This window comes from Aphelocoma coerulescens, chromosome 5 (genome assembly GCF_041296385.1).
Source record: "Aphelocoma coerulescens isolate FSJ_1873_10779 chromosome 5, UR_Acoe_1.0, whole genome shotgun sequence".
Taxonomy (NCBI): Eukaryota; Metazoa; Chordata; class Aves; order Passeriformes; family Corvidae; genus Aphelocoma; species Aphelocoma coerulescens.
The window spans coordinates 33,880,686-33,898,252 of NC_091019.1; the positions used below are offsets into that span (position 1 = coordinate 33,880,686).

Consider the following 17,567-nt stretch of genomic DNA (forward strand, 5'->3'; position numbering starts at 1 on the left):
ACAGAAGACAAGCTCTGAGCCTGAAACAGCTTGACAATGTCCTTTCAGCTTGTTCATCAGATTAACTTTCTGTCACACATCAGATGAACAGCTTCCTTGGTTTCTTGCCTAATCTAACACATAACCCAAGCAATTCCCTTCTCAAGCACAATCAGAAGCAAAAACAAAGGACACTGTAACATTCCACTTCTTTCTAATAGCACATTCAGTTTGAAATTTTTATTTCTGCCTCTATCTAAGAAAGATTACCCTCTTAGCAAACCATTTATAGTGAAGGGACTGATTTCAGATAAGATTAAAACAACATATTAGACATATACAAACCAAGCAGTCTGAGTTGCTTACAGGACTAATAATGTGTTATGGGTCCTTTCACATCGAGGTCACTGGTTCAAATTCAGTTTTAGTTGGTGATGAGTGACAAGGAACAATGAGGTAAGAACCCAGTCACAAATCTGGCCTCTTATCCCTGACTCTGCAACATACACTCTTTGTGCACTTGGGCTACTCACCTAACTACTCTTTCCTGTAAATTCTACAGCTGTAAAAGAGTAGTAAGTATTATTACTATCACACTAAAATTTAGGATTCTGAAAGTACAAAAGCTGCTTTCAGGCTGTTCAAGAGCTAACACCAAATACATTAAGGGCAACATCATGATGTTAAAAGAATGCACCGAAACACACCTGTGTCTTTTGGTAGGAAGATAAACATGGAAATCACATGTTGAATGAGTCTGAAATTCCACATTTACTCACAGATAGACAGCAGGGGTTAAAAGTGATGAAAAATGGAAATCCAGAAGCAGCCATTCTATAAATAAGAAAGACATAGGGAGAAAAGTACGTAGAGTGGAGATGTACTGTGTTCCTCCATTACACAACACAGTAAGTAAATGCCATATCAATGTTAGTCAAGAAAGAAAGGAAGGCAGAGAAGGAAAGGAGTTTATCAGCCCTACATCCCTTGATAAAACTTGAATTACTGAAGGAGCCTGCACTACTGATGTCTGCACTGTTCTTGTCCTGTGGCAAAATAAACGTGTCCCTTTTCAACAAGTGTGATGCTGGCACATTTTACCACTTCAGATCCTTCATTAAAAACAAGGAATAAGAGCAATAAAGGAATAAAACACAAAGCACCAATATATTTTAACACATTCTTACGTTAAAAGGTGAAAAGCAATGGTGGTAGTTAAGACACAACATGAATGCTTCATTAATAACCTGTAACTGCTAGAAAAATCATTATGCCCTCTCTTGCGTAGTCCTGATTCCAGAATACTCTTGAACTACAGCTCATGCACAGCACTGAGAATCTTTCATATGTGCTGGGAAATTTAGAAACCCTTCAACTATTCCATGTGTTTTTCCAAAGTATCTTCAAATATTTTAACCACAGGACAAAAATATGTTTTACTGAAAACATATTTTGTTATTACTCCCACTTCAGAGTCAGCTGTGCCTTTCTTTTCAAAGGAACTCATACATAGCAATTCTAAAGGACAAAGAGAAGCACAAGTACTGTGATCAAGAACATTTAATAAGACAACACACAACAGCTTTGTGCCAAGAAGGAAATCATAAAGGTGAAAAACTATGCCTTTATCTTCCAAATGTAGTTACCAAATTTCAACTCTTTCTGCCAGAGGTAGGGAGCAGTATTCAAGCAATGTACTTCAGAGATACTTTGGCAATGTGTGGAGCCAATAAAAGCCACAAGGACAATTCCGAAATTATTTAATGGGCCATGCTTTGCCAAGCCCCTATTGACAAAATTATGAAGTAAACACATCAGTCAGTGTTAAGGCATTGCACTGAAGTTACTTGCTACTTCCTGAAATTCTGCTTAAATCTATCTTCAAGCTCTTTCTCTTGTCCACTGAAATGAGTTGCAGAAATAATGTCAATTTTAACCACTGCTTAGTTGTTTTTGCCACCAAGCTGTACTCATGTTAAATCAGACAAGCTTGAGATGACTCTGTGATCAACCAGAATACAGAGAATCTGACCAGAACCACCAGAAAGTGCAGCAAGGAGACAAAGAGCGTGAATATCAGTGTTATACAAAGTGGAAAGTCTATGTGCAATTATCATGCCTTTGCAAGGAAGATGAGCATTGCTTTGCATCACACATTTGGGTCTATGCATGAACTCAACAGTAAATAAACTTTTCTGCATCCGTCTGTCATGAGGGTACTCTGACTATTCTTTGCAAGTGAGAAAACCCAAAATTATTCTATTACTTTGTAAACATTGATTCAGAAATATCTTTTCTTCTTAACACAGTAAGTCCTCACTATTGCTCAAAAAAAGTGCTTTTCTATAATTCCTTGCAGAAAACAGAAGCATAAAGATGTAAAGTAATATATGGCATTATAAAAATCCCCCTATTACATTCACACAACAGAGAGATGCAGTCTGAGGCACTGTACTTGAAAACCAGACAGTAGTAATTCAAGGAACAGGACTGAGGATTTGGTTTCCTTCCTTCATAACCAGTTGTTTCTCTTTGGAATCACTGATAATCATTAGATAAGATGAAATTTGCAGACTGGCCTGTGTATTTACTCTTGCAGCAGCTTTAGAAGACTACGAAAATAATGCTTTAAATGCATGTGAGTGACAGTACAATGCTGAGAAACTGACATAGCTCATAAATTGATTCCCAGCCTTTAGAAAGTGTTTGATCCTTTCAGCTACTTCACATACTTTCTATTTATAAATGGATTTTCAGAGAAACTGGAAAATAATTTTGTTTCAAGACTGTGTTAGGTTAGACTTGATAATTTGACTCAGCCCCCTGTATTTCAACAGAAGACTGCAAGTTACAGCGTGGATTTGTGTCAGTGTAGAGTTTCAGTTCTGATAGAAGGGATTTCTTACCTTCAGACAGGGACAAATCATCAGCTGGAGACACCAGGTCTGCCTGGATCGAAGGGCCACTGCTCAGCGATGTGGTAATCTGATTCGTCAAGATAACCTGCAAACAGACAAGGACAGGGGGAAGGGAAATGAATTTTTATAGCTACTGGAAAGGCAGAGAAGCCCAGGACTGGAATCCTCCAGGCATAGCATCAAGATGACCCTCTATACTGATCTTCAGCAAATTCAACACATTTTGAACTACCTCCAGAAACTGAAGGAATCAATTGCAAGAAGTGGAGGAAAAGGGATATCGTTAAAAAGATGAAATACTAAACAACAAATATGTTGATACATACAGGCACCTTAAATGGAACTACTGTTCTGAAGAACTTCATTCATCTTTCGCTTGTCTTCCACAAACAATTTGATGCTTTTTACAAAAACTGCCCATTTTCTTCACGGGCAAATAGGAAATCTATTTTCCTAATAATTTCCACACAATTTACACACTTTCTCCCTTTGGCTGAAACACAGTGCCAAGGTGTGGTAGGGATACATCCCCATTGATCTGAAGCACAAAAGTACTAAATGTTACAGGGCTATCTTTACATATTTTTGAGTGTTTTTCAGGATCACAAAATTCTAGTATATAAGACTATAGTACCCACAGTGCTGTCCTCTGACAGCATGAGCAATAGTCATGTTTACAAGAGATGAACAATTTCTTGCACCTTTGAACACATACTGTTTTTTAGTAACAGAAAACATTAAGCAAACACCTCAGAGAGAAGAGCATAGCTATAGCCACAATTATCTTGTAATGCTTTGGATCTCTAAGCAGGTGCACTTTCTGCAATAACAGTTGGTCTCCACTTTGCTAACTGACATAAACTTTAAAAATTACTTTTTTTTTTTTAAAGAACCAAAATTAACCTTCTGCTTGCACTGAGAACAGACCCCACTCCAAACAAACTCTCTTTGAAATTAATGGCCTGTCTTCAGCTGTATTTGACACAGGAGAAAGGAATCCTACACACTACTTGGATGCAGTTTCATGATGCTACTGGAATAAAGTAACAGTTTACCATTGTCAAAAGGAAGAGGAATTTCTCTGCTCTTCCCTCCACTGCTTTTCTCTCCCTCTGATCATGTCTTCCTCCTGCTTTCTAATATTTTCAGCAGTAAGATGTGACACACTCTTCCCTTTTTTTTCCCATTTTGAGACCCCACATAAGCTGTGTCAGATCACTGAGTTGTAATCGGAGTGGTGGTGCTGCAGGACGTCTTCTTCAGGCAGCACGACGTGAGGTGCCAACAGTGTGAGGGAGTGTGTGACCTTTACAAGACTCTACCTCCCTGCTCATGCAAGCCCACTCATCTCTGTGCTGGCAAGCAGGCATGATGGTACCTGAGAGCTGTATGGACTGAATCAACTAAACCAAAAAGTGTGTAAGTCAAATCTTCACTTGTGCAACAGGAGATCAAGACCGTCAGAACTCCACAGCTATTGACTAGAAGCTCTGACAAACTTCAGCTAGCTGTGATCACTCTGCACAGCTTAACCACAGGATGTACCTTTTGGGACTGGGCATTTATGATCACTGCAGTGAACATGGACGTGGTAGATAACAGCCTTGTTTGATCATACACCCTTAGCTAAGGTACAACTTGCAATACTGCTAGCAGCAAACACACAAGAAACACATTACACCCCTCTGCTGTTTCTCCCAGAGCTGCTGTGTGCACCTATAAGCAGTCAAAAGCAGATAGGAAAGGGTCTGGTGCATGCAACTCCTTGCTGCCACTGATGGCTGACTTGTTCATAAAATTACAAGGTAAGATACTTCAATTTATTAATAAAGGGAAAAAAAGTCACTTTTCCTTTTTTTTCTTGTTAGTATACTTATCTTCCATTTTAGTGAGCTAGTTCACCCTTGTGATAGGATGGGCATCAAAACTGGTTCAAGGTAAATGAAAGGAGTAGGCAGCCAAGAGTCAGCAGGGATAAGGAACAGGAGGTGAGACCTTTCCTTCTTGAAGGAATTCTCTTTGTTTTCACTGTGTCACAAAAGCCACAGACTCATGTATCCATAGTATCCAATACTAGAAAGTGTGCTGAAACAGAATGCACTAACAAACTTATACTCACACATACTGGTGAGGTATGAAGTTTTCATTGGCACACTTTGCAATGATCACATTATTAACAAGTATCAAGCTCTGTAAGTGATTCAGTCACCCCAGACTCATGCCAAGATAATCTTTGTACTGTGCTGTCACGTATTTTATTATTTATGCACCACATTTTAAAGAAATGTTAGCATGCTTGAGGAGCATTTTTAATAGAAAAAAATACCTAAGCACACCATATTTCCTATTGCTTTCCTTCAAAGGAAACTAACTTTGAAGGCTTAAAAAAAAAATCAAAAGAAAAATGAACAAGAATAACACAACTGCTTGTTTTTTAAATCTTCCAGATTCCTCCTTAACCACGAACTCCACAGCACTGTTAGCTGTAGGACTGAAAATCTTCTTCACCTTTTGTATTTAACTCAAGCTATGCCTCTGAACCTAGATTTCAATTTCTGATATATCCTTCAGTAACTATTCAATACTAATACCCTAGATTACCTGCTATACAGTTTAAAAGATCAGTTTAAAAAAGCAGAGTCCCACCCAAGTAAATGTTCTTCTTTGACTTGCTCTGAGGATGGGAACTAAGTATATCCTTAGTTCCATGACTTCACTGATGGTTACACATTTTGTTTTAATACATATTTAAATACTACCTTGAATAAGCACACATTCTCTGAGATGAAGCCATATATATACAGAATGCTTATTTTGGAATTAATTGAAGATTATTCTTCATTTCTATAGGCCTACAGAACCAAAACAGATGCAGTTCTCCCATAAGACAAGTTCAGCCACAAGACAAGGCTGTTAGCACTAAATTTGGCATCAAATTCCCTGTGGCACTTCTGCAGCCTTGCTTACTGCAAAATTCTTTCATCAAGTACAGGTATTCCTATTATTATATATATAGATAGATATATATATACACACACACACACACATATGTATTTTCATGTATCTTTGTGCAGCTACCATAATACAGTTTGAACGTCACTCTGAGAGTGTGCAGAGTACTCCAAATTCTCACTAGCTCAAACAAGCTGTGGGTCACTAACAGAAGAAAAGAGCTGGTCTTTTGCTACAGTTATGAAGAAAAAAGGCACACAGATTCAGCAAACTCCTCTGAATAGATACATCTATCTTCAAAACTTCAACCATGTGCCCTCACTGGAAAGTGCCAAGTTTTATTTTTCCATGAGTAAAACTTTGGTCACAAATATTTTGGCAGTGAAAAGTGCCACTTAAACAAAACCCTACATTTTCAGCAGTCACCAGTCCTACAGGCATCAAACTTGAAGCCCTGAATACTGGTATCACATGACTCCAGCAGCACATTTAAAGAATTTATTAATTTTTTCCCCAAAGGCTCCTTCACTAACCTGAAAGACATGCTTACACTCCATTCTGCTATCCTTTGAAATGGTTCGACACATTCAGAGAGTTGCAAATAGGTGTTTGAGGGAATGGTTAAACGTGTGTGTGATATGGAGGAACACAGGCAGACAAAGGAAATCTGGTGTGAAATCTCTCTGAGACTTTCTGGTGAGGAATCACATTTGTGCATGGACAGCATTGGCTGAGTCTCACATGTTGCTTCATACATATGGGCACAGAATACAATATTATTTTTGATGTTAATTATGCTGTTATCTTACAAACCACCAACACAAAGGTTCGGGTTGGTCTGATAGGTGCCACACTTGAAAGAAACCTCCTCACACTGCTAAACAGTGCTTGGAAACAAGCTGGGCCAGCAGTCCAAGCAGACTTACTAGAGAGTGCCCTGCACTGAACTAGCAATAGCACTTCTTCAGCTTTTCATTGTAGATCTGCCATTAATTTAACCTGTTTAGTACAGGAGACCAGCCAAGTCCTCAGGCTAAGCAGGTAAGGAAAAATTACCTCTGTTGTGGTTCCTTTGGACAGATACTGGACATCATTACCAGCCAAGCACAGCTTCCTCTCAAGAGGTTCAAAGCCAGTCATACATTTATTAACTTCCAGCAGAACACTCAACAGTGAGAATAACGCTACATGGGATTTTGATGTTATCATACTGAAATACACAGTATTTTAAAATATATTGTATTTTAAAAACACCCAGTATTTTAAGAGGAGCTCCTACTTCCAACATCAACTAATGGAACAAAATATTTTCATTGTCACTAAGAGTCACAAAAAACTATCACACCTGTCCATGCACAACTGTGTCCTGACGTGTGCAACAGGTAAGGAAGTTGTGCTATTGCTTTTCTGTTTCTACTTTGTGATGAACAAAGGGTGTAGGGCTTCTTCCATCAGCAACTGTGCATGAATGGAAAACACTCTCCCACTCTCTGCTAAAAGAGGAAAAAAAGCTGAAAAGGTCAGCTAGATGGCTCAGTAACACTAGAAACATGCCTCATACAGTCTCCCATGGAGTTCAATGAACCACTGCCTTTAAGCTTTCAGCTTATTAATTTGCCATTGGTTAAGGGAGCTATTTAACAAGTGAAAATTTACGGTCCTCAGCCTTCCAATTCTGACAGAATTACCAACTCTTTAGAAATTCACTCAGATTCAGATTTCAGAATCTTTTCTGGGAAAAAGTATACTATTTAAAATACCACACAAATGACGGACCACACAATTTCCAAATCTTTTACTTCAAATTTTTACTTCAGCATAGCAAGCTCAGATTGTAAAACAACCTCATCTAACAATTAGAAGTGTTATGACAGCAAGAAGAATCCTTCTTAGTTAGAAAACCCAGAGATAAACATAAGAAGACAGTAAGAATACTTTTTCAACTTCCTAATTTTAGACATGTTTTAAATTCCCCACAACTTACTCCTCTGATCACTTTCTCACTTTTTATAGGTGCCAATACCTGGAAAAAAAATGGACACAAGGATTTCCCAAGGAAAACAGCATTCAGGTTCTAGACAGATTATTGCTACTTCTAAGATTTAATCCAAAAGTCAACAACAGTGTTAATCCTGTTAAAATCTTTATATGTGGTTGTGAAAATAGTCACCTTCCACTGATGTGATTTCAGCAGATGCTAGCTTTTTGGAAGCACATTAGAAAAGTAAAAAAAAAACCAAACTTATTTATTGTGCCTAAACTCACAACACCCCCATTTATTAGGAATAGCAAAGTTTCTGCATATGCAGAAAATCCCTGCAGGTCCTGGGAGAGAGTTGGCCTAAGAACTTTACACAGAAGAATAAGCAAACTATTTTTTGTTTGGTTATTTATACAGTACAATTTTTCAAGTACTCCTCCTGCCCTTCCTAGACCACACTGAAACTACTAAATCTGACTTTGTCATCCTTGTAAATCCAGTTGAGTAAATAAGCAAGTTTCTGTAAACTTGTGGTCTCAGCCTCCTTGTTAGTTTATTGCAAAATTACAGGGAGCTCAGCACAGAACTATCAATCAGTAACCAGCAAAGGTATAAAGTCTTCTGGAATGTACCAAAAGGCAAAAAACCACACTGTTTCATGAAATGGCTGTTTGTTAAAAGAACGAAGCAGAAATCCCTATTTCGCATGCAACACTATTTAGGAAAACCCTTATTAAAGGCTTCCTGTTGAGCTGGGAGAGCAAGGACACTTGCAATAGTCCCAAATTACTCCACCCTCATTAGTCGATGTATTTTGTGGTTTTCACTGTGCTCAAGAAACGTCACTAGAGAGCACCAAGTACAAGTGACAAGTCAGTAGGGCTGGGATGATGACTCTGCATGCTGGAGGAGATGGAAAGGAAGTCTTACTGATCCCCAGCCAATCTTAGTTCAGATCCCTGAGAAGGCACCTCTCTCCCCTTCCCTGAAGCACAGAGCTTTTAATGAGGCATTCAAGCAATGGCTCAAAACAATAAAGGACAGTGCACCAAGCAATACCACAAAGCCAGATGGGGCAGGCAGCAACCCTGAAAACAGAAAAGGGAACAGTGAGAAAAATGGGGTGAAACATCATTCTTCAAACAGCTGTGAGAACCACAGCATTCTCCTTGAAAACCTGTTACAGATCCTCAAGACGGGCATCAGTCTGCTCAAGGAAGAATCCTAAATTACCACCATCTGTCACAGTAACAGAGTATTTGTGATCTTCATCTAAGCTACATGCTGAATAGGCTTTTTCTTCAACTTCTGTTTCTTCAGGGAGATTTTCTTCAGCATCACCAGCCATTTGCCACAAAAGCTGTCAAAAATTGTGCAAGACCGCAGCAGAACTTGTACCTAATATTCACAAGGAATAAAACATGCTCAAAACTGAGCATTTTTGGTGAAATCATGGAGTTATAAACAGAAAAAGGAAAGGTCTGAATGCAATACTGAGAGCTCCTTACCAAAATACCAGTTTTCAAAAGAGAATGTCAAGTGCCCACAGCTACAGCAGCTCTTGAAGCCAGTTACTGCAGCACTGCTCCACAGGGCCTCACCTTGCAGGAGAACGCCTTTTAGTGAGAAAAGCCTCGGCACAATCGAGATAACTCTGGGCTCTAGGACCAAATTAAACATATTTATATCACAACTATTATAATTACAGGGGATTAAATATATATACACCTATCTTCATTCTCAGAAAATGCAAACTGTTTTGGCTCACACAAACCAAATACAAAAGAAAAAACCCAACAGTTTATCATCTCAAATCCAAGCAAATCACCACACCCACCCAATACTTATCCCACTAGGTGTCCTGTATTCCTAAACTGAGCAGCCATTAGCCCCAGCAGCTCAGGTTTCTGTGGCGAAGAATGCAAATAATGTCAAATACTCTATAAAGCCCAGCCATCCCAAGTAAAAAGCCTTATAATAAATGAAATTCCCATGTCTAAAGTCAAACACCACTTCTGGTGTCTAAGCAAGGCCTAACTAAGATACTCAAAAATATCTTAACACACTTTACTAAAATGTTTGTAGCACAAAGCTGCTTCACTGCAGGCATGAGCAATACACAAATGCCCGCATTTAACAACTGTTGCTAATCCAAATCAGCTGAAAGACAAAGTACCCATTACAGCCACCATGCCTATAGTATAACAGAGGAACAGGCTGGTAACAGCGATACACAGGCTGCAGGGAAGTAGACAGATATTTTCAGACATAGCATAGCAGCTACCCTGACTGAAGGCAAAGCCAAGAGCTGTTAGAATTCACATCTCAACTAATGTTACCAGAATTTGGCATAATTCCCTGAATAACAGATATATACACATAAACCACTGGAAGCCTATTGAGAAACACTTCCTAATCCCATCTGCAATGCATATTCCTAAAAGTGCTGGCCTTGCCTCAAAGGATTTCAACTGCATCTATTTTCATCAGAATCCAGGAAAAAAAAAAAGGCAATTAAACAGCACAGAAACAAGAAAGCAGAATTCTCTGGAAGGCTCACTAGCATCTTTTAGAAGATCAGAGAATCTGTTGTTAAGGACACACTGCTGGCTAGCTGCAACCTTATTGGAGCTCCTAGGAGAGAGAGAACTTCCAGTCCTTGTTTTGCCAAGGTATCTCTACTCAAACTTCTCCTCCTTCATCCTTCAGTGAGACAAATCATAGCTGCAGAGGTGATTTTATAGTTTTTGGATTTCATGGGGTATAAACAGGACTTGGAAGAAACCAAGGTATCTTTCAGAGACTAGCCACTGTATTTGCATCGAACTTACTCTGCTTTGCATAGGAAAAGTACAAAGTTATGCAATTCTATTCCATAAGCCTTTTGAAGAAGTGTCTATTCACATCTCTGCCAACTACTTAAAAAGCATCACAATGAATTAAAACTTCCACCAGAAGAAAAAAAAAGAAACAAAGCAAAACAAAAGCATGCTGTTCTCAGGCAGCTACATGCCTTCAAGTTGAAATAGCTACCACCCAGCAACAGCCTGAGGTCTTTAGCCTTTCCTACTCTTCGAACAAGGAATGCAGCCAACACAAATGTAACCTTCAAAATCCACACCGCAGCACCCTTGTGCTGTGCTGCCCGGGAGAATGGTTTGTGAGCCTGGAAGGCCTTCACATCCAGCAGCCTGCACAGACCTGTTCGTGGAGACGTGCAACCCCGAGAGGGATTGCCGCCCACCTTCATATCCTGCCAGTTGCCCAGAGCTCCCTGTTGAGTTTCCAGCAGATCTTCCTCTCCTCCACCCTCCCCTCCAGCCTCTGCTTAATGATGGCTTTCTGAACTGAGCTTTCTCATGTGTAGCTAGTGATGTACCACAGCAAGAGACTGGTCTGACACTGGCCAAGGCAACACAAAGTACCTCACAGGCAACTTTTACAGCCAAAACCTGCTGTAAAACTCTAAAAGCAGAGAGTATCACTGCTTAAAAAGGGAGTTTTCTGATGAATGCCAAATTGTCTTGTAACAGAATAAATAAAATAAAATAAAATTACGGACTCACAGTTCACTTTTAGACTGTGTGCTGTTCTCTGCAACAGGGATTTTGGTTGGTTGAATTTGTTTCATTTTGAAGGATGGGGAAGAAACTGGGTTGCCTGGAGCACCAGCAAAGTAGTACAGAACTTCAGTTCTGCATTGGCATGCTCCAGATTGAGAGGAGAGGCATCTCCTACACTTTCATAAGACTGCAAGGAAGTAAAAAAATTATGCTCACTTTTTTCTCAATGAAAAACCTGGTTTAGTTTATTGGCACTAGTTAGTTTTCATTAGCAGATCAAAACAGATTGAAGGCTCTTTCCTTTCACTTGCTGTGTTCAGACCTTCTGCCATGCATCTACCCTGCTTCATCCAGCACTTCAAATTTACCAAATTTACACAAATTCTTTGACATTAAATCTCACTACCTTCTGGTGGAATAAATGTATTGTTACCCCTATTGTAGAGACAGATGCTCAGACACTAAGCAAACTGACAAAAGGTACCGCAAATGTTTACTACCATTCCTAAACCCTAATTTCAAGCACAGAGTTGAAAGTTGGAAAAGCTCATACTCCCCCAGGCACTCTAGGACACCTCAGGACTATCTAGCATGTTATTGGGGTTTATTTTATTCAGTATTTTTATACCTGTCTATACTTAGCTTTTTCCTAACAAGTCAACAGGAATATGAAGTAATTGGAGAAGTGTCTATTATTCATTACTAAACTAATGAAATACTCCTAACAAGATCTACTTAGGGCTTGTAGCCTATTTCAAGTTGATAATCACTCTACCAGCATTTTTCTTTGATTTTGATGTTTTGACAAGCCCATCAGAAAGGCCATTTGTACTAATACACACATGCAGGTCTAGAGGGATACAGCATATAAAGCACAACTTCATGTCATTAATTTCATTAATTCCTCAGATTCTTTCCAATTAATTCCTTCAAGCCTTCAAGGCAGTGGGTCACAGGAGACTCACTGAATCTTGGATACAAACTGAAACAGCTCAATGGGCTACTGTAATTTACCACTTCGGTGAACAGTTTTTAAAACACTTTCCCTAGCTCCACCTTATCCCACAGCATGACCCTATGCCAAGATTCTTAGAGGGAGGACAGTGCTAGTTTAGACTGCTCCTTGGTATCTTGTGGAAGCAGCAGAAAGCCCCTTTAGAATGTGCTGGAATATTTGTTCCCCTTGTCCATTCATTTAACCTTTATAAGCAGGTAACTACTACCACCATCACACGGCTTACCTTTTTTTGCACACAATATACTTTATCAGCACCACAGAAAGAGCAGATCTCTTCTAGCCTATGGTTACATTAGAGAACACAGAATGCTTTACAGCACACCTGTTAGAAAAGTTTTCTTACTGTGTTATGGCCTTTCACGGAACTCATTTCAAGACACAGGATTTTTATATCTGTCTATAATGGCTATGCTTAGATAATCATGTAGCTTTATTTCAGTGTATGTAACAGTCAGTAGGTTTGAAGTACAGGGTAACAGGGAATGTGGATATATAACTCCATCTGCCCATTTGCCCAAGCTATTTGACAGGTCTGTAGCGTATTAAGGTAGCAACTGATACTGCAGAGAAGCCTGACAACCAAGATATTGATAATTCACAAAAAAAACTAGACACTGACAGCATTATTTAGTGCAACTATGGCTGATTAAGTGAATGCTGCGTTCCTGCTGATTTCAAACTTCAGTTATCAACCTCAATAGCTGTAATGGCTGTAAAAAAGAAGTCGTGCAGAAAACAAAATACCCAGATGCTGAAACAAACAGCCTCTCAAGCTGCCATAAGTTTCCCTTCCTTCTGACTCAGGGCTCAGAAAGGTATGAAAGAACAAGTGAGAATGAATTAAATGTATTACAAGCTGTAGCTATCTATTAACATTTCATTTTAGACATTTTCATACACTGAATTGCATTTACACCTTTAGAGCCTAACATAAAATGTAGCCAACAATCTTCCTCTACCAGAAATATTTATAGTATTACAAAACCATCAGTAGCCTCAGCTCCTGTTAAAATGCAACAATCATACAAAACACACCAGTCTGAATGCTGGGTAGTACTTTTTATAGTACCAATGACTGTTCCCATAATCAAAATCTTTTAGTCCAACTGGACTGAAAGTCGAAGTTTTACCACCTAGCTTTTGAGCTTTATAATACATCAACATACCTCTAAAATGCAGTACAATATTTTTATGCAAAAGAAGATTACTTATGTATATTTTGTCAGTCTCCTAAACCTGAAGGGTTAGAGAGTTAAGAGCTTTAACCTTTCACATTCTTCCTTTTATAATGTTCAATGTATTTTCTAAACGAAGATATTCTAAAGAAAATTTTCCAAAAAAAAAAAAGCAACCTGTACAAAAGGCACAGTGGCAGACTGTGCTACAAAGTTTTATTAGCATTCTTTGAAGATTGCTATAGCATTTTAGGAAGCCTTGTTACACAGTAGTAAGATTATCCTAAGTGCTTCTTCCACAAAAGCACATTAAAATAAAGTTACTACTAATAGATAAATAGTTCATAATGAGACAGGAAAAAAACATGCCCAAACATGTATGTTGTGATTATTTTCCAAACATGTCAGAACTGACCATCTAGAGGAAAGAAAAGGAGAGGGGACATAAATCATCCAAGTTTCTTTTCGTTGATATTTGGGAGGAAAAAAAAAAATTGTGGCTTAAAACATTCTGAAATTTCAGTGGCATTATCTTGGCCTCTGTATCCTATTTTTTTCTAAATCCTTTCACTAGGAAATATAATTAGTCTGTATTTCTCAAAAAAAATCAGCCTTTATGTTACATTTTAAATTTTCTATTAAGCTACCCAACTTACTTGAACTGGAGTGTATTTTTCTTGGAAGCATGAATAATTAGGAACCTCTTTGAAAGTTAGGACTCAGGATGGAAAATGAACTCTGAAAAATGCAAGGAATCATTTTCGTGCTGAGACTGCAGCATGACACATACCCCCTTTGACTTGGTAATCACTGAGAATAGGTCCACTGGTACCACTGGAAATGACACTGGGTCAACCAGTATTACTATTCTGTATTGCTGGCACCTCACTTTTTATGTAAATATTTGTAAACACTTAATAAAACAAAACCAAAGACCTTCATTCAGCTATTTGGGTACTCTAGAATATTTACAGCTGTTACTAGAACAGAAATCTTGAGAGCTGCCAGGTGAATAAAATCAGGCTGTGGCACATTCAGTGATCTTAAGCTCTCAGAAAACCTTGGGAATGGTACAGGATTTCAGCTTTTTCACAATTAGAAAGCATCTGCACTTTAGGAATTAAACTTAAGTAATTTTTGCACCTTGTTCAAACAACCCAAGTGCAACAAAGATTTGCTGTCCATCCTACAAACTACACATACAGGCATCAGAGAAAAGCAGCTGGTGTCTTCTGGACAACCAACTGAAATTTTGCAGCAGCTCTAGATTAATTGTTCACTGTAGCTAGGAATTTTTCAATAGCATTTCCTAGACTTGTTATTAAAATTCACAGGAACATGCATTTTCCTTGGACTCCATTGAAACTGCTTCATCTAAAGTCTTTCTTAAAAACACGACATCAGAGTCTCCATTATGCAGTTCCATAAAAAATTGCAAAGATAGCAATGTTAAAAATTAATTACATTAATTTAATTTAGAGAAGAACTTAAGGGGAGCAAATTATGCCTTAGTCAACAGAATGGATATGCTGTTGTGACAGTAGGTTTTCTGCAGCCCCATGATTGGAACAGCTTCTTCCAGTGAGGAGTGAGATACCTGGGCAAACACATAGGAAATCTGGCCTAGATTAGAAATGCATTTCTGGATAGGACTGAAGCGTATGAGCAAACACTTGTGGGAAATCAGGAGCAAAAAAACTTAAGATGTCTCAGGTCAGGCAGGAAGTGCATCTTCAGATGCACTAGGTGTGGGTCAGGAGGCAGCAGCTACAGATGCTGGGACACTGGGATTGGCATGCTGCCAGTGGAATAGTAGCCCAGTAGATTTTCTCAGGAGAGGATAATGTATTTGTAGAGTTTCTAAAACAAAGATTAAAATAATTCAATGCAAGATACTTGAACTTCAAAGCAATGTGCAGTAGCAGAGTGTGTGACATATTAAAGCTAACTGCTAAATTATATCTGAATCTCAGTGAACATTTTTTCATGTTTAGCTGGATCTAATTTGCAAAATACCTTGTGTGGTGTGGAGATGTACAGTTTCTGGAGACAGAAGGGCAGTTATGGCATATGCCCCTTTACTTACACTGATTCCTGCAATCATCAAAACGTATCAACTAGAAAAGTGTTTTCAGTAGTAGTGCTATCCATTCAATAAAGTTATTTTTCCATTGGCTATTCCTTGGGTCTAACTAAAGATAACTATGGCTTGTTTTACAATAGATTTCTCCTCAAAAAGTTATTTATTGATTTTTATTTAAAACAATCCCTATCTACTGTTACCAAGCCTTAAAATTCCATGCATGAAAAGAACATAATGTAATGGATTAATTATACTCCAGCTACCTCTTAGACTTCTCTCTTACTCCAGAACATTAGATACCCACTTCAGTGTAGAAACTAGCCCGATAAGGTAAGTTCTCATTTTGAATTCTATTAATATTACCCAGTTTTTATTCCAGACTACATAAGATTCAAGGGAAGTCTAGTTTTATTGATCCTAAGGGAGTTACACCAAAGTGAAACATGACCAGGGACTTGTCTCTGTCCAGCTTCATCATTTTGTTCATAAATACATTCACAGAGAAACAACCAGTTCAGACTTTTTCTCTTCTTATTAACTCTTCACCTCGATTAATACTGAAGGGAGAACAGGAGGGAGCAGAAGTCCAATCGCATGTTTTCTAATCCTGGTTCTGAGGCTAAGTAGCTGCAACTGCTTACATATACAATAAATTCTTTGTGCCCTGTTTTGAAAGCAGGCCTCATGCCTACCCCATAAGAGTATTGTGGGATTTGGTATTTTGCTTTCCTAATGCTTTGAACTCACTGCATGAAGTGTGATTAAGATCACAGTGCACCACCACAAACCACCCTGTGTTCCCAGAGTCTTCCAATGTATAGCTGGGCAACATTTAATACAATTTAGCAGTAATAGTTGATCTCTGTGGGTTCTATGTATGGGCTTGTTGGTCTTGTAACAAAAATCTTAAAACTTCCCTCCAGAAAACCCACTGGCTTTTTTCTTTTCTTTCAGCATCTTGTGGCGGGGGGGGAGTTGATGTGGTTTTTTAATCCTTCACATCTGCTTGAGTTGGGAGTGAAAGGATCACTGGTTTTCACTGCAAGTTTGGGAAGGGTAAATCTGAAAAATTCCTCGTGGCTCAACTTCTGGTATGTTGTACAACATTCTGTAAAGTATTAGCACTGTATTTAAAACAGACGGAAAATAACGAATAGATGCCAGCTTATTATTTAAACGTTAGCTGCGAACTCTGTTCTTGGAAACAACTTTTGGTCTCTCTTGAGCTTACTGAGGGTGTTTTAAAGAGCTGTTTAATAGAACAGGGAGTACTGAATAGTTCCAGAGCAGCAAAGACAACAAAATAACAGCAATGCAGAATAGCTTCAAATCAGCCCTGTATTAACTTATTTTCTGAACTGGATAACTTAGATCATTCCTGTGCCAATAAAAGGCAAATAAACAGTTATTCTTCAGGGTGTTACAAGATCAACAAGCACGGATTTGGACTACTTTTAAAATATGAGGCTCAATAAGGATCTGTATATATCAGTATAAGTAGCATGAAAAAATACTCTGTTCCTCTCTGCAAAAGCACAGGGTAAAACACACACACACAGAGAAAGATCAGGTCAGTGCTGAAATAAAAAACTCCATCTCAGATGTAAAAGCTGACCTTTTAACAGGCTGGAGAATACATCAGTGATTACATAGATTTCAGTCCAAACTCTGTCTCAACAGCCAAGATAGAATTGCTGCTGAGGAAACTGCAGCCTGCAATGGCTCACCAAGAGCCATACCTGCACTGAAGTTTCAGAGAGAAAGGGGAAGAGGCACAAATAATTAAAGAGAAGGCACGATTTACGGAAAACGAATACAAACTTCCTCCAGGAATGAACACTGCCTGGAATACCAGCAGCAAGTATAAACGGGAGGAACAGAATTCACACATCTAGAAC

General features: G+C 38.6%; 1 protein-coding gene across 9 annotated transcripts in view; it reads right to left on the minus strand.

Annotated features, from left to right (window-relative positions):
* Window positions 1–17,567, minus strand: part of RAD51B (RAD51 paralog B) — a 393,397-nt gene that overhangs the window by 225,740 nt on the left and 150,090 nt on the right. For 6 of the 9 annotated variants that reach the window (XR_011151392.1, XM_069017635.1, XM_069017634.1 and 3 more), the window contains exon 9: window positions 2,886–2,982. Coding sequence is in view for 8 of the 9 variants with exons in the window: in XM_069017635.1 (XP_068873736.1) it covers window positions 2,886–2,982 (97 nt within the window). In the remaining variant the exon portion in view is untranslated. Of the gene's footprint in view, window positions 1–758; window positions 814–2,885; window positions 2,983–17,567 lie in introns of all 9 variants that reach the window. The other 3 variants (XM_069017639.1, XM_069017640.1, XM_069017638.1) reach the window with 1 other exon arrangement.